General features: G+C 52.0%; 13 protein-coding genes across 13 annotated transcripts; 5 read left to right on the forward strand and 8 right to left on the reverse strand.

Annotated features, from left to right (window-relative positions):
* Positions 1-36: 36 nt before the first annotated feature.
* Positions 37-3816, reverse strand: KL911_003363 (uncharacterized protein; the record flags this gene model as incomplete). The annotated part of the gene is made up of 1 exon (XM_043198535.1): positions 37-3816. One exon carries the CDS (start codon positions 3814-3816, stop codon positions 37-39), a length of 3780 nt encoding a protein of 1259 aa, XP_043053694.1.
* Positions 3817-3928: 112 nt separating this feature from the next.
* On the forward strand, positions 3929-4718 carry KL911_003364 (uncharacterized protein; the record flags this gene model as incomplete). The annotated part of the gene is made up of 2 exons (XM_043198536.1): positions 3929-3957; positions 4031-4718. 2 exons carry the CDS (start codon positions 3929-3931, stop codon positions 4716-4718), a joined length of 717 nt encoding a protein of 238 aa, XP_043053695.1.
* Positions 4719-4751: 33 nt separating this feature from the next.
* Positions 4752-6026, reverse strand: KL911_003365 (uncharacterized protein; the record flags this gene model as incomplete). Its single annotated transcript, XM_043198537.1, has 1 exon — positions 4752-6026. The coding sequence occupies one exon, from the start codon at positions 6024-6026 to the stop codon at positions 4752-4754; it is 1275 nt and encodes a 424-aa protein (XP_043053696.1).
* A 73-nt stretch (positions 6027-6099) lies between these two features.
* On the reverse strand, positions 6100-8466 carry KL911_003366 (uncharacterized protein; the record flags this gene model as incomplete). Its single annotated transcript, XM_043198538.1, has 1 exon — positions 6100-8466. The coding sequence occupies one exon, from the start codon at positions 8464-8466 to the stop codon at positions 6100-6102; it is 2367 nt and encodes a 788-aa protein (XP_043053697.1).
* A 354-nt stretch (positions 8467-8820) lies between these two features.
* KL911_003367 (uncharacterized protein) lies at positions 8821-10480 on the forward strand (the record flags this gene model as incomplete). The annotated part of the gene is made up of 2 exons (XM_043198539.1): positions 8821-9137; positions 9307-10480. 2 exons carry the CDS (start codon positions 8821-8823, stop codon positions 10478-10480), a joined length of 1491 nt encoding a protein of 496 aa, XP_043053698.1.
* A 397-nt stretch (positions 10481-10877) lies between these two features.
* On the reverse strand, positions 10878-13201 carry KL911_003368 (uncharacterized protein; the record flags this gene model as incomplete). The annotated part of the gene is made up of 2 exons (XM_043198540.1): positions 10878-12235; positions 12352-13201. 2 exons carry the CDS (start codon positions 13199-13201, stop codon positions 10878-10880), a joined length of 2208 nt encoding a protein of 735 aa, XP_043053699.1.
* A 283-nt stretch (positions 13202-13484) lies between these two features.
* KL911_003369 (uncharacterized protein) lies at positions 13485-15515 on the reverse strand (the record flags this gene model as incomplete). The annotated part of the gene is made up of 1 exon (XM_043198541.1): positions 13485-15515. One exon carries the CDS (start codon positions 15513-15515, stop codon positions 13485-13487), a length of 2031 nt encoding a protein of 676 aa, XP_043053700.1.
* Positions 15516-15544: 29 nt separating this feature from the next.
* Positions 15545-16333, reverse strand: KL911_003370 (uncharacterized protein; the record flags this gene model as incomplete). The annotated part of the gene is made up of 1 exon (XM_043198543.1): positions 15545-16333. The coding sequence occupies one exon, from the start codon at positions 16331-16333 to the stop codon at positions 15545-15547; it is 789 nt and encodes a 262-aa protein (XP_043053701.1).
* Positions 16334-16406: 73 nt separating this feature from the next.
* KL911_003371 (uncharacterized protein) lies at positions 16407-16820 on the reverse strand (the record flags this gene model as incomplete). The annotated part of the gene is made up of 1 exon (XM_043198544.1): positions 16407-16820. The coding sequence occupies one exon, from the start codon at positions 16818-16820 to the stop codon at positions 16407-16409; it is 414 nt and encodes a 137-aa protein (XP_043053702.1).
* Positions 16821-16942: 122 nt separating this feature from the next.
* Positions 16943-19375, forward strand: KL911_003372 (uncharacterized protein; the record flags this gene model as incomplete). The annotated part of the gene is made up of 2 exons (XM_043198545.1): positions 16943-17356; positions 17666-19375. 2 exons carry the CDS (start codon positions 16943-16945, stop codon positions 19373-19375), a joined length of 2124 nt encoding a protein of 707 aa, XP_043053703.1.
* Positions 19376-19471: 96 nt separating this feature from the next.
* Positions 19472-20674, forward strand: KL911_003373 (uncharacterized protein; the record flags this gene model as incomplete). The annotated part of the gene is made up of 1 exon (XM_043198546.1): positions 19472-20674. One exon carries the CDS (start codon positions 19472-19474, stop codon positions 20672-20674), a length of 1203 nt encoding a protein of 400 aa, XP_043053704.1.
* A 1-nt stretch (position 20675) lies between these two features.
* KL911_003374 (uncharacterized protein) lies at positions 20676-21122 on the reverse strand (the record flags this gene model as incomplete). The annotated part of the gene is made up of 1 exon (XM_043198547.1): positions 20676-21122. One exon carries the CDS (start codon positions 21120-21122, stop codon positions 20676-20678), a length of 447 nt encoding a protein of 148 aa, XP_043053705.1.
* Positions 21123-21342: 220 nt separating this feature from the next.
* On the forward strand, positions 21343-22002 carry KL911_003375 (uncharacterized protein; the record flags this gene model as incomplete). The annotated part of the gene is made up of 1 exon (XM_043198548.1): positions 21343-22002. One exon carries the CDS (start codon positions 21343-21345, stop codon positions 22000-22002), a length of 660 nt encoding a protein of 219 aa, XP_043053706.1.
* Between the last annotated feature and the right edge of the window lie 54 nt (positions 22003-22056).

The following is a 22056-nucleotide window of genomic DNA, read 5'->3' on the forward strand; positions in this document are numbered from 1 at the left end:
ATCAAATATATTATAATACTAATATCATACGTTATGTCATTTTGAAACCAAAGTAGCCGAGCTGGCTGTGTCGTTCGGAGCTTGTGTGTGGAGGGTGTTTCCGCGACTTCTGTTCTTCATGCTTTTATCCCAGAAATCAAGTGAAGCCACCACGTCATAGCCTCTCTCGTCTTCGTATGCGTACAAAATTTCCTGTGAGCTGGAGTGTAGGAAACGAATCTTCTCTGCGATGATGACGCGCAAGAGTTCTCCGCTCTCAACGTGGCGGATCTCAATGAAACCAGAATCAAAGGCGAGAAGATACGGGTACCACAGAGCAAAAGCGTGTGGAACACCCTCCCAGTGGATGATCCATCTGGGTCTCGACCGCCAGCCACTATAGTTGATGAAAAACGAGAAGTTCGAGTAACTCAGCAGGAAGTCAGAATTGATTCTGTCTATTTCCAGGGGTTTCAAACCTTCCTTGCCCACCACAAAGTCAAGCGACGTGTCGGCAGCATCCAGAAGCTGCTTAATTTCATTGGTTTCCAAAGAAACAATCTCAAAGCCTTTGGAGCAGCCCACACACAGCTTGGTCTTGAGAAAGCTGATCGAAACAGGTTCCGAGTTGAAACTGACGTCTTTTGTTTCCGGAGAGAACTTTTTCTTTTGCTTTCTCTGGCTGATCGGATCAATAGGCTCAAAAATCCTAATGAGATTGGACGAGGACTTGGCCGCACAAACAAGCATTCTTCCAGCACAAACGCCCGTTTTGAAGAACGACACGTGCGTCATTAGCTCTTTTCCAAGCTTGCCGTTCTTCGCTGCATCCCCTCCACTCAACACCTCGCTAGACCAGTAGAATAGCTTTTTGTCACTTAAAGCCAATAGAGTCTGGTATTCACTGAGGATCTCGACCTGGATGATATTGATTTTGCTGATGATCTTCACCGGCCTCGAAACAACCCTGGATCCGTTGTCAGTGACTTTCACATCACTCACATAAATACCCGAATCGGTACCATACAGCAGTTTTCTGCCTCCATCGAAAGGAACAACACAGTTGATCTTATTATTATGGTCAAAGAAATTGGACGTCAGTGGGGTTAAGGTGAAAACATCATTATCATCAATTAGTTTTCTGGCTTGCGTTTCCAACTTGTCAATTAGCATTCGTTGCACTGTTGGCGTAGCATACAGTGTCAGGTCATACCCACTTCTGCCCAGGTATGTGAAAGAAATGGGGCATTTGGCCGAAGTCGTTGCCAAATGCAGTCCGCTCGTCGAATTAGCGTCTTTGAAAAGTAACGAGGACGTTGATCCCGTCAACGATCCCGTAGAGGCAGATTTTTTGATTTGTTTGATGGATGGGCTCTCTTCAGTCAATGAGACAAATAGTAGGGGCAGAGGGATAGGCCGCTGATAGACCCTGTAGACCTCTCGCTTGTTGACCACCTTGATTCTAACAAACAGTAAAGCGTGGTCGAAAAGGTACACTTGCACTTCTCCTTGCTTCTCTTTGTCCTGATAATTTCTCTTCTTCAAAACGCACTGGTATAAAAGCTTGCGGTGCTCTGATGTCAATCTGAGATCTATGTACTCACCAGGTCTGAAAACCAGTTTCTGTTTCAACAGGAAAAGGTTCAATCTATCGGCCGCCTTTCCTGTCTCGTAATTAATTCTTGTCAGCATTTTTTGGAGAAGCTCAATAGCCTTATTCAAGTTGGCATAATCCTTAGACTCGGGGTCAGTGTGGTCTCTAATGCTCTTCAAAAGAAGAGGATATCTTGCTGGCCGAGTTGTAGGTTTCGAAAGATAAGACGACACATCTAGTCGGCGAGATTCAGCTCTATTGCTGGTGTCTTCGATGAATCTAACGAAAAATGGATTGTGTCTCTTCTGACGGTCAAATTCGTACTTGCCCTTCACTTGGCCAGCACCATATTTCACAAATGGCTCAAAACGAGGAATAAATTCTAAAAACAAGTCCCCTATCTCGTCAACAACCGACTTTTCCTGTTGTCTCTTGGTCAATGCCTCTGCAAATCTCGAGTTGACCTCCCAGATTTCATTAATGTTGTAGAATACAGTGTTCACAAAATGTTCTCTCTCATTCTCTTTGATGATCTTTGTCTCAGACAAAGGTCTGATCCAGAACTCCCGCAAATATTCCAAGTCTTTCACAAAATCTCTTTCGGAATAAATCATCTCAAAAATACACTCCTGGCGCTTGATCTCTCTCTTGTCCATGCTATCCAAAATGCTCTTTGGAACCGTGTACGACCAGAACGCTTTCTGCTCCTCCTTTTGGGTGAGCGACAAGTGCGAGTCAGATCTCATCAAAGAAGATTTCGACCCCAGTCTAGCCTGCTGCTCTAGCCTTCTCGGACAAACAATACTATAACAGAGATTGTCTCTTGAACATGTTGGCGAATAGCATTCTGTGAGTAGAGTGAAAACTCCCACCACCGACACCCCGAAGGAGCCTGATTTGGAATTTGGGTTGCCGTTTGGTGAAGACGTCATCGATGGAGAGCCATTGTTGTCGATCTCGGGAATATCCGAGCTAACAGATTCATGACGCTGAAAAGCCGCTGACTCGTGGGGATAAACATCGAACACCTCCTCCGAAAACTGATAAACCTCGTTATTGGAGTCCCTGAGTCGGTGCTCGTATGTCACGTCATGGAACAATTTCTGCGCATCCAAAGACCTGCCTAACAGAAGCGCCAAGTTGCGGTCCGACGTCCTGATGATCCTAGCAATGCAATCCACGGCCTCCGCGCCTGTGAACGAGTCTCTGTACTCAAGACCATTCTTGAACTTTGAATCTAGCTGGATCCGTGCCCTGAACGCTTTAGCAACGTTGGAAAGGACTGCAGGATACACGTTCGGGACTTTGGTCGAAGATGAGGTCACGATGGTTTTCGAGCACAGCGATGCTGCTGGATATAACTTCTCTCTGTCGGCGGAGTTTCGCAGTGAATTTGAGGACGCAACCCTTTTGGTTAGAGATGTGAAGCTTCTTGACTTCTTGGGGGCCTCCTGGGGAGACGGATTTATGTCGGCTTTCTGTGGGATCACTCGTCCAGAAATGGTGACTTGATGTTTTGTGGTGGTGGTGTGGTACTTTTTTAAGCCATCGTCAATTTGCTGCGGCTCTCCGAATCTCTCAGGATGTTCCGAAGGCAGAATCGGAGAGGATACGTTCCTCGTGCCTCTGAGGAAATTCAGAGATTGGCGCATCACGGGACTTTTCTGAGTTGGATCAAGAGTTCCTGGCGACTGCGGGGCCAACTGTTGCGAAGAAGATGGGAGGTAGTATCTTTGTGGAACAGCGTTTGGGTTGATGAGCTTCGGTAGCGGAGGTCCTCGCTGCTGGGACATCGGGTGCATTTGGGGCATCTGCTGCATATGCAGAGGATATTGTCTTTGGCGAGGCGTGGTGTCCGATTGTGAACGCTCCGTATGCTGGGCCCCGTCATCTGGTTGCGGATGATCGGTGTGAGGGTCTCTTGCCTGTGGCTTGGGAACCGGCTGATGAGTATCGATCTGAGGGTCATTTTGGAACGTGAGGTTGGCTCGGTAAGGATGTGGCTGTGACTGCGTCTGCTGCGGGTGATCTAAATACCGCCGTTGTGGGCCAGCCGAAATGGGGTGCTGGGTCTCTGGACGAGGAATATGGGGGACCGGCACCTGGTTCAGATGCTGGAATCGAGAAGGTGGCAGCGGGGGAATATGCCCCACAGGAATGGCCTGTTGCTGACTAGGGATCGCGAGCTGCGAGGGCTGTTTTATGTGAGGAGCTTGCTCATTGTTTTGTTGCGAATGGTACATGTCTCTGGAAAGCTATGCTGATCTGAGTGGCTGAGCGTCGCTCTTGGGCAGCAAATATCCAATAAGCAAAATTGTGGAAATCTGTATGTTGGCGGGATATAATGATATAGCAATGGATGGGACTATAATATATTATAATCCGTTCATTCAACGAAATTACTTTTGGCTGTTCCTTGTTTTTTCTAGCTTAGTGCAGTTCGCGATGGAAAAAAAGGCCTGCCGGTGCTGCGCCACAATTGCCAGCCGGTCGAGGTCTCGCAAGACGGGAAGAACCAGCCACATCGGTTACGCCGGTCGGTCTAGATACACCTGGCACCCAAATTTTATATCCATTAAAACATGCCAGTAAGTACCAACACCGCCCCATACCTAACACACAGGCCTACCATTCGACCTTCTTGGCAGACGAGTCGCAAGACACGAGACTTGTGGGCAACTTCGCAGTGCTGCCGCTGAGAACAAGGTTCAAGGGACCGGCCTTTCCTGCCTCGTCCGACTACGACATCATCGACGAGGTTCTCGACCTATTCAGGGCCAACTCGTTTTTCAAGAACTTTGAGATCAAGGGCCCTGCCGACAGGACGTTGATCTACGGCATTCTGTTTGTTTCGCAGTGTCTGAACGCCCTCAACGCCTCGACGCCGCAAAACGAGGCTCTTCGCGTTTTGACCAACCTTGCTTTGGACAACTTCTCAATTCCTGGCGAGGTCGGCTTCCCGCTGAACTCTCTCTACCAGCCCCCAAGAGACAAGAATGAGGCACTATTCCTGAGGCAATACCTAGCTCAATTCAGACAGGAACTGGCCAACCGTCTGATTGCTCGCATTTACAAGGATAGCAACATGCCAAGCAAGTACTGGCTGGCCTTTACTAGACGCAAGTTCATGAATAAGAGTCTGTAAGAATGCGAATATCGATTAGTGTCTAGCTGTGTCCTACATTTTGTATAGCGCGCCGCCTCTGTCCTCGAGCTCGTTCACGAGGTCCTGGACCGAGTCGCTGTCGTAATTCCACCCCAGCATCATGCTCACCTTGAGACTCGTCAAACAGGGTAATCGCTCTTCCCATAGCGCGATGGTGAGGTCGTCCGGGTGGATCTTGGACCCTTGGCCCAGCAGTCCTGAGGAGTCAATGCATAGTGTGCGCAACGGGCGCGGGTACTCTTCGAGCGGCGGCAGCAGCTCGTCATGAAACAGGTCTTTCGAGAAGTACTCGATGTTGATGTATAAATAAACAAGATTCGGACAGTAGAGGAAAACCGTGTCCAAAGAGTTGCTTTTCAGCTTGGGCATTGGATAGAAGATCGAGAGTCGCCGAAGGTTGTATCCAATGTGCACGAGCATTTCGTTGATCGCTTCTCCGGTAATATTCGGACAGTGGGCAAGCTCCAGAGACGTGATGGAGGAAGGAAACCGCGACTCGGCGAGGAACTTGTTGGATATGCCTCCCTGAAGCCGCAGGTACCAGAGTTTGGACGGCCATTCCATGTCGTAGTCCTCACACGAGATCGACGAACGTGGAAACGAGAGCTGTTCTAGCAGCGGCGCTGACTTGATGGAGTTGAAGAGCTCTTTCAGATTCACGGTCTCAGAAACCAGCCGCAGGTCTAGGATCTTCAGGTTGCGGCACAGTCGCAAACTAATCAGCGGCGAAAGCCCAAAACTGGCCTGTGACGCAATGAATACCTCTAGCGACCCGCTGAACCGTCTCAGTAGCTTCGAAACGTACGAGTTCTTTCCCGACTGTATGATCTGGGACAGATCAAGAATCTTGACAAGCCCCTCGAACCGCTTCTTGTTCTGGTGCTGAGATATCAGATCGACAAACTGCGCAAAGTTTGAGGACTTGAGGCGCGGATAGTAATACAACTTGGGCATCAGAACGTAGTAGAACGCACGGCTGATCAAGAGGTGGTTCAGACAGTACGGCTGTTCGGTGTGCTCGAGAATCAGCAGAATAAGCTCAAAAGGAAGCTTCATACGATCTTCCTGCACCACCATCCCACGCCCCAGTGCAACAGAAACCTTAAGGACATCCACCTTCTGGAATTGAGACCGGGGCCACACGTAGCCATTCCACACCTCGGAAAAGATCTCCGGCTGCAGCGTGCTGTCTGTCCCAGCATCAACCGGATGGTCCTCCTTCACGCCATAGACGTATTTCTTGTACAGCTGGCCCCTTGTTTTTTTGGGCCGGCTCTTGTTAGCCATCGTAAGGATAGTATTTTTTTCCTAGCAAAGCTATTAATGTTTGTTATCTACACCCGTACACCAGATGTCCCGTCTAGATATCCAGCACCACTTTGAACGAGAACGGCTGGTACGCAATTCCCTCGCCTTCGAAGTACTTCGACATCGACTCAACCCAATGCAGCCTGAGCGCGTGCAGCATGGCCGACGTGCCCTCCATGACCACCAAAATGGCCACCGTGAGCACAAACCACATGCCAAACATGAGAAACACAAACACCGATCCGAATAGTCCTGTGGCCGCAAAGCTGTTGGCGATCGTCATGGACCACAGGACAGACGACAACTGTGCGTGCGCAAGCGAAAGAGCCCACAGACGGAGGTACGAGGCCGTGTGGGAAACGCAGTTGAGACAGAACTCGATGGTGTGAATCACCTGGTGGATCATCACGTCGCCAAAGGTGTGTTCCTCGTGTTCTTCGTCGTCGTCCAGGTTCAAGTTCGTGAGGAGGTTGTTACTTGACGATTCCGAAGGCAGGTTCTTGTAGTGGTGCGAGTGAGAGAATTTGAAGTGCAACGGCTTGATGAGCAACAGGCATGGCACGGAAACTAGCGCAATCAGCAGAAGCGTGACCTGGACAGTCGACTGGCCAGGGTACAGCTCGTCCTCGATTTTTCCTGGGGCCAAGAACATGTTAATGAGCATGTTCAGTAAGCTTGGAGCCGGTTTGTTGATTTTGATCCAGTCGACACACCACTTGTAGACGATGCACAGGGACAGGTAGCCAAAGATTCCCTGCATGAATAAAAGGCCAGGAACAAAGTTGCCGATAATGTCGATTTTGGACTTGAAGTAGACATAGTTCACGAGCGAGAATGCGTAGGAGTAGCTCATGTGCACGAAGCCCATGAGAATGGAGAGTTTCATTTTGTAAGAGTTGGTGAAGAGCAGGTTGTTTTCCGTGCCATGCCATGCTGGGTCGAGACCGAACGGATACACTCCCGTCTGTGTTCCAACAACGGTTTCTCCTTCTTTCCAGGATTCTGGCCACTTCCAGCCGGATGTGAAGAACGTGGTCGAGAGCGAGAACACGTCGTTGTACAGGAATCCGGTATACATCGAGAAGAAGCCCATCATGAGCAGAATGTATCTTCCTGAATACGCCATGTCGAAGATCTCGTCTCTCTTCAGCTTGGCGATCTTTCTCTCGTTGAGAACGAGCGTCAGAGCAGCCAGAAACATGATGAACCCGTGTCCTAGGTCACCAAACATGATGGCAAACATGAACGGGAAAGTAGCCACGGTCGGCAAACCAGGGTTCACCTCTCTATACGTAGCCACACCGTACGCATCGCACATCGCCTGGTACGCGGCGGTGAACTTATTGACTTTATGGTAGGTCGGCGGCGTCCTCGTTGTCTCAACGGTGTTGACCACAATAGGAAACGACTCCTCGGAACTGGCAGAATATTTGGTGGTGATTTCCTCCAGCACGCTCTTCACCTTGCTGAAATCGTCGCGCGGCACCCACCCCTCTCCAATAAGACACCGTCTGGTCTGATCATAGTGGCACAGGTTCATGACAGAGTACACCGATTTTTCCAGCTTCACGGCTTTCCACCAAAGATCCAGCTCGGAAGCGACGGCGCTCAGTTCGGTCTCGAGCGTCAGCTCTGTCGACTCCAGCACGTTTGTCACGTCCGCAAGCTTGTCGTTGACCTCGCGCATTTGCTGGGCTCTTCTTTTGGGCTCCTGGTCCACAAAGTACAGGTCTGCATCCAGAGACTCGCAGATTTTGCGCACACGAGACAGAATGAGCTCGCCGTGTGCAAAGATTATAAAGCTGTTTTTGTTGACGTAGCTTTTGGTTTTGATATCGTACAGTCTGTGGCCTATTTCGGCCGAAGTCATGAAAAGATTGCCCCGGAGAACACGCCACAATATTCTCTCCAAGATCTCCACCTTGGCTCTGGGAATCACTCCTGTGATGAAATTGGCGTCACGAACTCCGCCATTTTCTAAGAACTCGGGCTCGCCCAGATCGATCAGGTTGGCGGTTTCGACATGCTGGAAATACCTGTCTGTGGCTGCCAGCACTTGCTGGTACTGTTTCAGGTCCACCTGCTGTTTGAGGAGGTCTTCAGAGGCGTTGCTCAGCTGGCCGATTCTGTCCTCCAAGAGCTGCGCGTCTCCCACAATCTCGTCCAGCTGGCTAGTGGTGAGGGTCTCGGGAGTCGAGTCGTACTCTATAAGCTTTATTCCCCTGTTGTCCATCTCCGACTGGAAGTAGCGGTATTGTCTTTCCACGTTGTCTAGACGCCTGATTTCGTTAACAAACGAGCGCTGGAAAGCGTTCACCTTTTTATTCAGATCGCGGAACTCAACAAGGCCGAGCTTGCCCAAAGAATATATAGCTGTCCTGCCGATCTCGGCTGGGATATACAGCTGAACCAGGGACATCTCCGCCGAGCCTGATGTTAGAAGCCCACAGTGCAGTATGGGTACTTACGGAAAATGGCTTCGGGTTCGACAGACATCGTCTTGTGTGCAAGCAATGCGTGTGTCTAGCAAAGAACGGTGCAAATATATTATTAAAACGAGAGTTTTTTGGAGTGCTGCACAGAAAATCGCAAGAATGCACGACCTCAGAAACTCCTGTCTCTCCAGCGTAGGCGGTGTACGGATGTACTAGATCTCGAGACGGTGCGGCACTACTTGCCGCTAAGATTAATCGATAATGTCTGAGACGCAGTTTTCCGCGGGTTTGATTTTCCGAGTATAAAACCTTGAGCAAGCGCTTCCACTTCAGTTATCATGTCTACTTTGAGCCCTATCCACTCTCGGCTTTCTGCTATCAAGTCGCACCAGTCGCAGGTGAGGATCATCAATGCGACCCAGGCTGCTGGCGACGAGGACCTGTTGAAGGAAATCGGATACAAGCAGGAACTGAACCGGAAATTCAAGACGTATCAGATCTTTGGTATTGCATATAGTGTTATGGGCATTTTGCCCGGTGTGGCTTCTGTTTCTTCCCTTGGGCTTGCTGGCGGTCCAGCAGCCTTTGTTTGGGGGTGGTTTATCACCTCGATCATGATCTTGACTATTGCTGCTGCAATGAGCGAAAACGGTAAGTATTTTTTTTTCTCCGGTCCGCTAATTAGTAGCATCTGCCATTCCTACCAGTGGAGGACTTTATTACTGGACGTATGTGTACGCTCCAGAGAGGTTCAGGGTGCTGTTCTCGTACGTCATCGGCATGACCAATGCGATGTCGCTCTGTGCCGCGCTGGTGAGTGTCAGCTACGGTCTCGCCGAGGAGATCTTGGCTATTGTGGTGATCCAAAAAGACGGCAACTTCGACGTGACAGAGGGCAGGACGTACGCTGTTTTTGCAGCAGGCGTGATCGTGGCTGCGATCGGAACCTGCGTGAGCAGTCGTAACGTGGCCACCCTGCAAACTGTGTCTGGGGTCGCCAACACGCTGGTGATGTTCATCTTTTTGGTGGCTCTGCCGATCGGAGCGTCGAACTCGGACTTTGGTCGGAGGGACGCCAAGTTCATTTTCGGCAAGGTCAAGAGCTACTCGGACTGGAGCACGGGCTGGCAGTTCTGTCTTGCGTGGATGGCAGCCATCTGGTCGATCGGCGCGTTTGACTCTCCGGTGCACATGTCGGAGGAGGCGCAGAACGCAACTTACGGGGTTCCTCTTGGCATTATCAGCGCAGTCGCTGTCTGTGCATTTGGCGGCTGGGCGTGCGTGCTGTGTCTGGTGGCCTGCATGAAGCCAGACGTTGCTGCCGTGCTCGACACCGAAACCGGCTTCCCTTTCGCTCAGATCTGCTACGACGCCCTGGGCAAAAAATGGGCCGTTGCCATCATGTCGCTCACTGCGGTGTGCCAGTGGCTGTGTGCGGCGTCGATTCTGACCGCGCTTTCGAGACAGATCTGGGCGTTTGCCAGAGACAACGGACTGCCTTTTTCGAGCATAGTCAAGGTGGTCAATAAACGGCTCAGGGTGCCTATCAGGGCTGTCATATTTGCTACCGTGGTGGCGTTGCTGATCGGCTGTCTGTGTCTCGCTGGCCCTACGGCCGCCAACGCCCTGTTCTCGCTCGGAGTGTCCGGAAACTACGTCTCCTGGAGCACTCCGACCCTGCTCAGACTCACGTCTGGCCGTTCTGTGTTCCGTCCCGGAGCATTCTACCTCGGCAAGGTGCTGTCGCCGATCGTGGGCTGGATTTCGTGCGTGTGGACGGCCTTTGTGCTGGTGCTGTGCATGTTCCCGTCGAACAAAAAGGTGGAAAAGGACACCATGAACTACAACGTGGTGATCAGCTGCGGCGTGTGGATCCTGTCCTTCGTCTACTTCTTCGTCTACAAGTACAAACACTTCCACGGCCCACGGTCGAACCTCGACGACGACGACGAGCAGCCGCTAAGCGTGGACGTGGTGATGGAGGAAAAAAAGGCGTAGGCAGCAAAGTTGCACCACTGATAAGACGGACGGAATTTGCGTGCGCTTTTTCCCTCGTCCGTGCGTCGGCGGCTATGTGTGCGGCGCAACGGCGATAGTAATTTTATAGAACCACTAATCAAGCGACCCTTTGCGATAACGGTCTAAAGCGGGTGTCACACTACCCAGCTATATATGCCACTCTTCCGGACGCCTAGGTGCCCGAAGTATGTCTCACGCAATCACGTCTGTGCTCTCCAACCGGTCGACCGCGATGATGTCGCCGGTCCGCACCATCGACGCCAAGCACGCCCACGGCGACGAGGACCTGCTCCACGAGATCGGCTACAAGCAGGAGCTCAAAAGAACGTTTTCCACCTTGCAGGTGTTTGGCATCGCTTACAGTATTATGGGCCTGCTACCGTCGATCGCGTCGGTCACGGGCACGGGGCTCACCGCAGGACCCAGCGGTTTTCTGTGGTCCTGGCTGATCGCGGCGGTGTTCATCTTCCTGCTTGGAGTGTCTATGAGCGAGCTGGCGTCGGCCATCCCCACGAGCGGCGGGCTCTACTTCTGGACGTACCACTATGCGCCAAAACGCATCAAGGTCCCGCTCTCGTACCTGATTGGCCTGTCGAACTCGCTTGCCCTCTGCGCCGGGCTCGTGAGTATCGGGTACGGAAACGCAGAGGAAATCTTGGCAGCAGTGTACCTTACGAAAAATGGAAATTTCGAGATAACCACAGGAAAAACATACGGCGTTTTTGCTGCATGCGTCTTCACACAGGCCCTGTGCACCTGCTTTAGCTCGAAGCACATCGCGTGGCTGCAGACCACGTCGATGGTGTGCAACACGGGCATCATCGTGCTGTTTCTGATTGCGCTCCCGATCGGAACGTCGATCAACTCGAGCTTCAACGACGGCAAGTTCATCTTCGGCACCGTGCAGAACTACTCTGATTGGCCGATCGGGTGGCAGTTCTGTCTCTCCTTCATGTCGGCCGTCTGGACCATCGGTGCGTTCGACTCCTGCGTCCACATGTCCGAGGAGGCCAGAAACGCCACGTACGGAGTGCCGATCGGGATCATGGGCTCGATCGGCGTGTGCGGCGTCGTGGGCTGGTTCATCATCATCTGTCTGACGGCCTGTATGAGCCAAGACGTCGAGGCCGTGCTCTCTACCGACACGGGCTTCCCGATGGCCCAGATCATCTACGACTCGCTCGGACGCAGATGGGCCATCGCGTTCATGTCGCTCATGGCCGTCTGCCAGTGGCTCATGGGCTCCTCCATCTTGACGGCCCTCTCGCGGCAGGTCTGGGCTTTTGCCCGGGACGACGGCCTGCCATTCGCAAGCATCGTCAAGGTGGTGCACAGGAAGCTCAAGGTGCCGATCAGAGCAGTGGTGTTTTCGTCTCTCGTCGGCTGGCTCATCGGCTGCCTGTGTCTGGCCGGCTCCACCGCCTCGAATGCTCTGTTTTCGCTCGGCGTGGCAGGAAATTATCTGGCGTGGTGCATGCCCGTTTTCTTGAAGCTCACGAGCGGAAAACACCTGTTCCGGCCTGGGGCGTTCTACCTGGGCGACTTCTACTCGAAGCTCGTCGGCTGGATAACCTGCGCCTGGGGAGCGTTCATCATCGTCCTGTGCATGTTCCCGTCCGCTAAGGAGGTCAAGAAGGATACCATGAACTACACGGTCGTGATCACGTGCGGAGTGTGGATTCTGTCTCTGGTGTACTACTTCACGTACAGGTACAAAGTGTACCACGGCCCGCGCTCGAACTTGAGTCCGGAGGACGTTATCGAGGCGACCGTGGTGGCCGATAAACAAGATTTCTGAATAGCAATTGATTCTCATTACAAGAGCCGTACGTAGTTGTAGGGGAAAATACCCGTGGTGCCGTCGGAGAGTTTCATGCCGCGCCACCACCCTGGGTTGCTTCTGTCCAGGATCTTGATGCGGTCGCCCTCGCGGAAACTCAGGTCGTCGGGCTGCGAAGCGTCAAAACTGAACATGGCAACGCACGTCTCTGCGGGAGCCGTAGTCTCGAGGACCTTCATCTGCAGCTTGTTGAGCGAGATCTGGTGGAAGTTCACCACAGACAACTGCTCGATAGAGTCGACGGCATGCTCCTGGGCGGCGGCGAAGCTTCGCCGCATGTTCTCCATGTCTGTGTCGTACTGCAGCGCCTCAAGGTCGATCTTGAACTCGCTCGACAGAGACGCACACGTGCCGTACAGGTTGTGGAATGTCGTAAAAGTAGCAAAATAGGTCATCACAAACACCTGGCTCATGATCTGCTTGATGATCAGCATGAACAGGGGCAGCTCCATTTTTAGTTTGTTGTTCAGAAGGTCGTACTTGAGCTTGGCCTCGTCGAGTCTTTTCTGAACCTCAAACTTGCGCTTGTGCTCCTTTAGACTCAATTCCGGCTTGTCTGCGAGCTTCCGGGCCTCCTGCTGGTATTTCTCGTAGTCCATGCTCGCGTAGTGGCGTTCTTTGATGGCCTTGTTGGCGTTTTTTATCTGCTTTGATACCTTCTTCAGGTGCTCGCCAACGCGCTCCTCAAAAAGCTTGGTCTCCTCCTCCATTCCGGGCTGGAGCATCTTGTACTGCTCGACGTACTGCGTTGAACGGTCAAACATCGACAGCTGCTGTTCATTGAGGATTCCGCCCTCAGACTGGCTGATGTCTCTGAAACACACGCCTATGGAAATGCTGTGTGCCAGCAATCGCGACATCGAGTTGCGCTGTTTCTGCAGACTAAGCTCAAACGTCTCAAACTGCTTATCGAGGCCCTTGATCTCAGAGACAATCCGGTCAAACTCTGGATCAGAGATCTTTTCGCTCGACCCTAGCTTGTTGATATACTGGGGGGCCTGGGATTAGTCGCCGGTGCTCCCTACTCACCCTTTTCACAACATTGGTCACGTCGTACCAGTCAATGTCTGGCCGCGGCAGATCGCTGACCGCTTTCTGCAAGCTGGAGTTATTCATGTCTAAAGAATATCGCGCCAAAAAAATTTAGGGATCAGAGTTTTCAACCGCCCTCTTTTTGCTGGGATGGCCATGGTCGTATCCGGGCCATGCGCTGATTTGCCGCGTTCTCTTTTTCGTGAATGAGGTGGTGTCGTTGTTCATAAGCACCCTGTCCAGCTCGACCTTCTGCTCGTCGCTGATATCTTCCTTCAGCTTCTTCACTCTCTCCTGAAGCAGTCGAGATAGTGCTTCTATCAGCTTGCTTGAAAAACTCTTGTCGATCGGCAAGTTGCCCAAAATCACCGACCGCAGCTTCTTGACGATGGCGACGGCATTGAGAGTGTCCTCAAAGCTCTTCTCCTTGCTCGACAGATACTCTGGCGGGTTGAGAACTAGCATCGCAGCATAGTAGAGCATCACATGAATATGCACAGGAGCATACTTCAGGGCCGACAAAATATCGGTATCGGCAAGCACGAGGTTCAGCACCGTCTCTGCAGACGACAGAGCCATCTCCGTCGACACCATGCGGGACTGCTGGGGAGACATTTCCAGCTCATAATGGTCGTCGTCGTCATCGTCGCTAACTTCTCGCTGCAAGATGTTCTGGCCCTCCTCCAAATTCGCAATCTGGTCGGACTCAACCTCCTCCCAGCGCGGAAGCTCGTCTCCCTCCATGTGCAAAGACCTCACTGCTGCCGAGTTGATGTGCATTTTGGCAAAGTTGTAGTATATAAGTGTGCTTTTGCTCGACCAGATCGGGGCGTTGTTGAAAGGCGACAGCATGACAGTCCACTGGACCATCCACTTGTCGAGCTCGAGGTTCGTCTTGAACGGTAGTCCAAAAGATGCGGGCGCCATCAGATCCCACGCATCGCCCTCGAACACTTTGCTAATCGCCTGGTTGTATTCCACCTGGGATACCAGTCGCAGGTTGGAATAGTTTTCGTCAGGAGCAGCTCCGTCGGTGTCGTCCTCGAGAAGCAGGCTTCGGCTTTCCTTTAGTGTTTTGTCTTGCGAGTTCATCAGAGGCTGTCTATTAAATACCAGCGATTGCTGGCCATCGAGAATGTACAGGAGATACCACAGCTTGAGCTTGTTTTTGTCGGAAACTTGAGAATTCTTGGATAGTTTGTTCAGCTTGAGGTTGCTGGCCAGCTGGAGAGCCATGCCTGTGAACATCTGGTTCTCCTGGAACCAAAAAGCACAAAAGCATAGCGCAAGCACAGTGTTGAACGTATCGAGCTCCGTGGTGGGCACTCGCACCAGCAGATGCTGGCTCATTTTGTGGATTAGTTGTTCGAGTTGGCGGAACAAATGGCTGAGAAGCGGGTGGTGGATAGATGCGATTGCGCACACGCTGGCAAGCAAGAGAGGAGAGTGAGTCCACAGCTCGTTGACAGAGTATTGCGAGATGTTGAATCCGAACAGCTGTGGAGAGATATTTGAGTCGAAGAACCGGAATAACTCCTCGGCCTCGCTGAGCAACAGGATATCGGACAAAGACTGAGGTTCGGCACCGTTCCGCGGAGCGCCCTCCGAGGAAGCCTTTACAAGCATGGGCCGCGATGGAGACTCTGGAGTCTGCAGGATAGTCAGGATGTTACCCAGCTTGCTGCCAAAATCCTGCAATCGGTCCTCCACCGACGAGTGCCAGCCGGCACCTGGTTTTGGCTGAGGCGGGTTCAAAATATGCGACAGCGAGGCGGTCCGGCTTGAGCTTGCGTTGGGCATGGGCGAAGGTTGTGCGGAAGCCAGCTTACTGGCGGGTTTCGGAGGAGATTTGACGATCTTCGACACCTCCTTTGTGCTCGCATCACCAACCACCTTATAACTTGCGATTTTGTACTCGTAAACACATTGCAGGTTCTGTGCACGGCACCGCTTACAGCTTTCGTCGTTACTATCCTTTTCGCACTTGACCTTGCTCCTGCGGCACAGTGTGCACGCCTTGGGCCGCTTTTCCTTTGCCTCGTCGCCCTGGACTATTTTGGCCGTCGCCCGGTTGCGTGAAATATCGCTCAACAGCCGCTGCTGCTGGTGAGGATTGGGCAAAATCGGCAATTCGCCGGTCATAACAAATCGCGTGTTAATTTTTTTTTCTTTCACTCCAGTAGCTTTTTGATGAATTTGTAGCCGGTCTTCAGCATCTCCTGTCCCGTGTATGCATTTTTGTTCCGTTCAAAGGTGTCTGGCAACGACTCCATGCTGTAGTCAATAAATTCGTCGGACTCGGTGTCAGAAACCTCGAAGTTGCGGAATGCCCGGTTCAAAGTATGCGCTTCGTGTGTATTTAGAGCAAACAGTACCTTGAACGGAAATGGAGCGATGTCGACGCTGGCGATCGGCGGTATATGCGATTTGTTCGTGTCGACGTACTCCAAAATGGCAAACAGGTTATTTTCGAAATCCTGTTTGTGCAGATCGAGTTTGCTGGCCCCGTTGACGTCAAGCATCGGATTTTTATTATTGAGAATGTTGATTTTGAGGACCCATTTCTCCCAGCAATTGGCGTTCTTGGTCACGTTTGCAGACGCAGACACCGACGACGACTGCGACTGCGGCCGCGAGTTCGGCACAATGCTGTTTGGCTGCTCCACCTCGCGGTCGTAGAACTTGACCACCATGACGCCTTTCAACACCATGTTATCGTTGGGGTCGGCCGTCGAACGGGACGCCTCTTGCGAAAAAGCGTCCGCGAGTGCCTGTGCCTTGGCATCGACCAGCTCCTCAAGCACGGGATCATTGGCCAAGGGGTACGCCACGCCGTAGAAACTGCTTTGCGCGGCATTGACACACCCAAACAGCCGGTGAAACAGGATTGACCATAGCACGCCACGCACGTAGTCTGCGGCGGTCTCGAGGTCGGCCACTATCTTTAGTTGGAACTCCATAAAAAGGATCAATAAATAAATTAAAAAAATAATGGTGATAAGACATGAGGTAAATTAGTGTGTGTGTACATAGTTATGAACAGGCGCGTTCGCGTTCCAGAAACTCGACAAGCTCTTTCTGGCGGATATATTTGCGTTCGTTGAGCCATGCACGGCGATAGACTTCCAGAAGGGCAAACGAGGAGTCGTCGGAGGACGCAGGCCTCGACGGCAGCGTGTTCTGCGACGATGGCTGCTGTGTGGGAGGCCTAGAAGTTTGCTGCTGGGCAGACGGGTCGGGCGGCACGTTTTCCGCATCTGTCTGCGACGCTCTCTCGGCCAGCGACGCATCCTCGTTGGCTTCGAGCAGGTCCTCAGGCACCGCATGGACGCTCTTCAAGCCGGCAGTCCCATCGTCGACCTTGCGGCGGACGTTGTTTCCCACCATGGGCGTCAGCGGCGTGGTGGGGGACCGCTTTTGGGCATGACGATACGGCGTGGCACTCATGTAAACAAATAAAAGCTCGCGCATAGCCGAGAAAGCTTGGTGGGGAGTTACCCGGACACATGTCGAAAATTATTTCCCACGTCCACAAAAATACAATTTTCATTCTACTTCCCGACCACATCATGTCCACCGAAAGAACTTTCATTGCAGTCAAGCCAGATGGTGTCCAGAGAGGCATCTTCCCAGAGATCCTGAGAAGATTCCAAAACAAGGGTTTCAAGCTTGTTGGTATCAAGCTGACGCTGGCCAACGAGTCTCTGCTGAGAGAACACTACGCCGACTTGCAATCCAAGCCATTCTTCCCATCTCTGCTGTCCTACATGATGTCCGGACCAATCCTGGCCACCGTTTGGGAGGGCAAGGACGTCGTGAAGCAGGGAAGAGCCCTCCTCGGTGCTACCAACCCACTGCAGTCTGCTCCAGGTACCATCAGAGGTGACTTTGCCTTGGACATGGGCAGAAACATCATCCACGGCTCTGACTCTGTCGAGAACGCCGAGAAGGAGATCAATCTCTGGTTCAAGAAGGAGGAGCTTGTTGACTACAAGCCAACCATGTACGGGTGGATCTACGAGTAAAAGCGAGAATCCTGTCCATAGAATTGCCAGTAAACTTAGTTAGCTACGCTGGGCTTCGGTACCAGCCTGGATACCTAGGTATGGTCAAGCAAAATAGATTCTCTCGTGCTAAAAATTAATTTTTTTATTCTCTCCCATTTTTTTCAAACTTTTCATTCCATGTCGAAAGTACCACAAATATACTGTAAGTAAAACCACCGTCTCGCACTAACTCCAGGCCGGCAACCGCGAACAGTGCAATTGATACAAGCGCAACCGGTTTTCAAGCCGCTGGAGAACTTCGAACCACCCACATTGGAGACCAGATGCTCTGCCTACTCGCCCGACGGAACGCTTTTTGCATACACACAGCCGAGCTGTGTGACCATCTGCGAGGCGGAATCGGGACGCTTTCTGTTCACGATTCCCGTCGGAGACGTGTTCGATTTCCAGTTCTCGCCGAAAGGCACGTTTCTGACCACCTGGTCTAAACCGACAAAGTTGGACGATGAGTCCGGGAACTGGGCCAACAACGTGACGATTTGGAAGCTGGACCTTGCCAGCAGCGCTGGAGTGTCCATCCAGTCGTATCTGAACAAGAGCCAATCGGGCTGGAAGGCGCAGTTCACCAGCGACGAGTCCATTTTCTGCCGGATGATCAACATGCACCAGATCGACTTTTTCAAGTCTCATGAGCCGGGCCAGAAGGCCATCTACTCGATCAACGTCAAGGAGCTGGGCCAGATCCAGTCGTTCAAGATGTCGCCGGGCAAGAACCCGTCGCTGGCGCTGTTTGTGCCGGGATCAAAGGGCAAACAATCCTACATCCAGGTGTACTCTCTGCCGAACGTCAAGACTCCAACTTCCCAGAAACAGTTTTTCAATGGCGAGTCGTGCCAGTTCACCTGGAACGACCTCGGCACGTCCATTCTTGCCCTAGTCAGCACCGACGTGGACTCGTCCAACAAGTCGTACTATGGCCAGACGACGCTGTATTTATTGGGCATCTCGGGAGCTTTCGACCAGAGGATTGCTCTCGACAAGGAGGGACCGATCCACGACATCACGTGGTCGCCCACGAGCCGTGAGTTTGCAGTGATCTACGGCTACATGCCGTCGCAGACAACGTTTTTCGACGCCAGAGGAAATGCCATCCACTCTCTGCCGCAGAACTCGTCCAACACGATCTTGTTCTCTCCGCACGCCAAATTCATCCTGGTGGCAGGATTTGGCAACTTGCAGGGCAACGTGGATATTCTCGATAGACAGAACAAGTTTGCCAAGGTGGCCTCTTTCAAGGCCTCCAACACCTCAGTTTGCAAGTGGTCGCCAGACGGCCGCTACATTCTGACGGCCACCACGTCTCCGCGGCTGCGTGTCGACAACTGCGTCAAGATCTGGTACGCCAACGGCTCGCTGTGCTATGTCAAGGAGTTCCCGGAGCTGTACAGTGTCGACTGGAGGTTCCAGCCGCTGAGCGACTTCCCGCCGATCAAGGGCCTGGACGAGTGCTGCACGCCAGACGTTTCTGCGGTCGAGTATCTGGCCAAAAGGGCCAAGATCTCGTCTGCGGCCGACAAGCCTGCGGGCGCATACAGGCCGCCCCACGCCAGAAACCAGCCGTCGGAGCCGGTGAGGTCGCTGGCGCAGAGAGAAGCGTTGCAACGCAAGAAACAGGTGCCGGGCGCAGTTCCTGCGAAAAAGGCGATTCCAGGAGCAGTCGAGCCTGCCAAGGCGCAGAAACAGCAACAGCAGAAGAAGATCAAAGGCGAGGAGAAGCCTCAGCCGCAGAAACAGGAGGGCGAGGCCGGGGTCATTGGCGGAGTCATCTCGTACGAGGAAAAGAAAATTAGAAACCTGCTGAAAAAACTGCGTGCCATCGAACAGCTCAAGGTCAAGAAGGAGAACGGGGAGTTTCTGGAAGACACGCAGGTGCTCAAGATTCAGACCGAGCCCCAGGTCCGCAAGGAGCTGGCTTCTCTGGGCTGGTCTGAATAACCGAAAAGTGTCTGTCAATCCCAGATCGGGCATCCTGTGATTTTAGCTACTACATTTAAATAGATATCAAGTAATTCGGGGTTTATATTTAATCTCATGGTTTCCTCCAGCGCTGGCGATTCTGCGCTTTTGCAGAACCCCAAACTCCTCAATTCGGTCGCCACGAGCTATGAGTACTCCAACGCCATCCCGCTAAAGGTCTGGCTCCGATCCGCCTCCACGATGCTCAGACATGCGCGTTATTACGCCACAGACGGGAACGTGTCCGAAACCTACGTCCTCTACCTGCGATTCGTTGATCTGCTTGCAAACAGGCTCTACAAGCATCCCGAATTGCGCGGCTGGAAACAACAGAAGGACGGTGCCGCCAATTACCAGATGTACCAGAGCCTGTGCAAGAAAATGCCCGAGATCATGAGCGAGGCAGAACGCATACGAAAAATCCTGGACGAAAGGTACGCCAGGCAGCAGGAAGAACAACAACGAGTACTCCGGCGCCGTGCTGCTGCCGCCAAGCCCAAGCCAGTGTCTGTCACCGCTCCGGTGACTCCCGAACCGCATCCTGAGCTCGACGCTAGTCTGGCTACAAAACTACGTTCGCTTTCCTCCAGCAGCGCTAATAGCTCCCAGGCCAAACTAGAGATTTCGTATCCAGACGAATTTGCGATAGAGAGTCCGAAACCAGAGCCAAGCGCCCAGAGTGAGCCGACTCCCGCGGTTCTCCACAAAACCGTCAATTTCACCGAGGGAGGCTCTCCGTTGAGAACCGTGTTTCTGCCCCCAAAAGTAGTGGACGAGTTCCTCGTCATCGCTAAAAGGAACACGTCCAAGAAACTCGAAACCTGTGGAATATTGTGCGGAAAACTTAATAGAAATGCTTTTTTCATCAACTATCTGGTCATTCCCGAGCAGCACTCGACTCCCAATACATGTAATACAAAAAACGAGGAGAAACTGTTTGACTTCATTGACAATCTCGACCTGTTCGTGCTTGGATGGATCCATACACACCCCACGCAGTCGTGCTTCTTGTCGTCGGTCGATTTGCACACGCAAAACTCTTACCAAATCATGCTTAATGAGGCTATAGCAGTTGTCTGTTCTCCCAGATTCGAGCGCCAAGTGGGGATCTTCCGTCTGACAGACCCTCCAGGAATCCCTGTAATCACCAACTGCAACCAGACGGGGTTCCATCCGCACGAGAGCGATAATCTATATGTCGAATGCGACCGAACATCAACGAAAACGGGCCATGTGGTACTGAAAGACTTGCCCTTCCAAATCAAGGATCTCCGGTGACTTATTCCACAGCCATTTCTCCAGCAAGCTCCTGTTGCGCCATGCTGTCCTTCTGATCATTTTCCTCCAGCTGCGTGCTCAGTAGGTGTTTTTCCAGCTCCACACGGGCAGGTTCTTTCTGCTGGTACTCGTTCACTTTTTCGATATACTTGTTCAAATTGGTTCCTGCGGCAGCCTCCGCCTCCAGCTGAGTGTACGGGAGTTTACTCAGGTCCTTAACCCTTCTTTTGTGAACTTTGCCCTTCAAGTGCGCGCCTAGGGCTTTGTTATCGAGGAAGTACTTTGCACAGTGGATGCAGTAATACTGGCCCAGGCCAGGCTTTGTCTCGTCCTGAGGCTGGTGCTTGAGACTCTGAATCGACTCTGCGGTGGACAGATCGCTGTGTATGAGGTCCAGGTCCCTCGTTCTCCGCTTGGTCTTGTATCTCTTGACCGAATACCGCCCCATTATAGATATGAAAAATTATACTATATTTTCGCATAAAATTTGATCTGTGGCGCGTGAGCAAGGCCGGTGGCGCAGATCCTTTTTTTCCTGAGCCCTGCGTCATGTGACCCGCCTCAGGGCTAAACCACATAAAAATTTTAACACCGTGAAATAATTACTAATCTCCAATATCTATAAAGTGAGTATATTGCCTTCGAGATTTAACCGCTAACCTTTCAGAATGGCTAGAAGACCAGCTAGATGTTACAGATACTGTAAGAACAAGCCTTTCCCAAAGTCGAGATACAACAGAGGTGTCCCAGACCCTAAGATCAGAATCTTCGACCTTGGTAGAAAGAAGGCTAGCGTTGACGACTTCCCACTGTGTGTCCACCTTGTCTCGAATGAGTTGGAACAGCTCTCGTCCGAGGCTTTGGAAGCTGCCAGAATCTGCGCCAACAAATACATCACCAAGATGTCTGGAAGAGACTCTTTCCACATGAGAGTGAGAGTCCACCCTCACCACGTTTTGAGAATCAACAAGATGTTGTCGTGTGCCGGTGCCGATAGACTGCAACAAGGTATGAGAGGTGCCTGGGGTAAGCCACACGGACTGGCTGCCCGTGTTGATATCGGACAAGTTTTGCTTTCTGTCAGAACCAAGGACTCCAACAAGGACGTTGTTGTTGAAGGTTTGAGAAGAGCCAGATACAAGTTCCCAGGTCAGCAAAAGATCATCATCTCCAAGAAGTGGGGTTTCACTCCATTGAACAGAGAGGAGTACGCTGCTAAGAGACAAAACAACGAGGTCAAGGATGACGGTGCTTACGTCAAGTTCCTGTCCACCAAGGGCTCCTTGGAGGAGAACATGAGACAATTCCCAGAGTACTTCCTGGCTTAGGTAGGTAATGAAAAGTGTGTCTGTATCACAGAGTAAGAGAACTAACTGTTTCTA

This window comes from Ogataea haglerorum, assembly GCF_019207285.1.
Source record: "Ogataea haglerorum isolate 81-453-3 chromosome Unknown 81-453-3_NODE_9_length_481884_cov_97.824832, whole genome shotgun sequence".
NCBI classification, from domain to species: Eukaryota; Fungi; Ascomycota; class Pichiomycetes; order Pichiales; family Pichiaceae; genus Ogataea; species Ogataea haglerorum.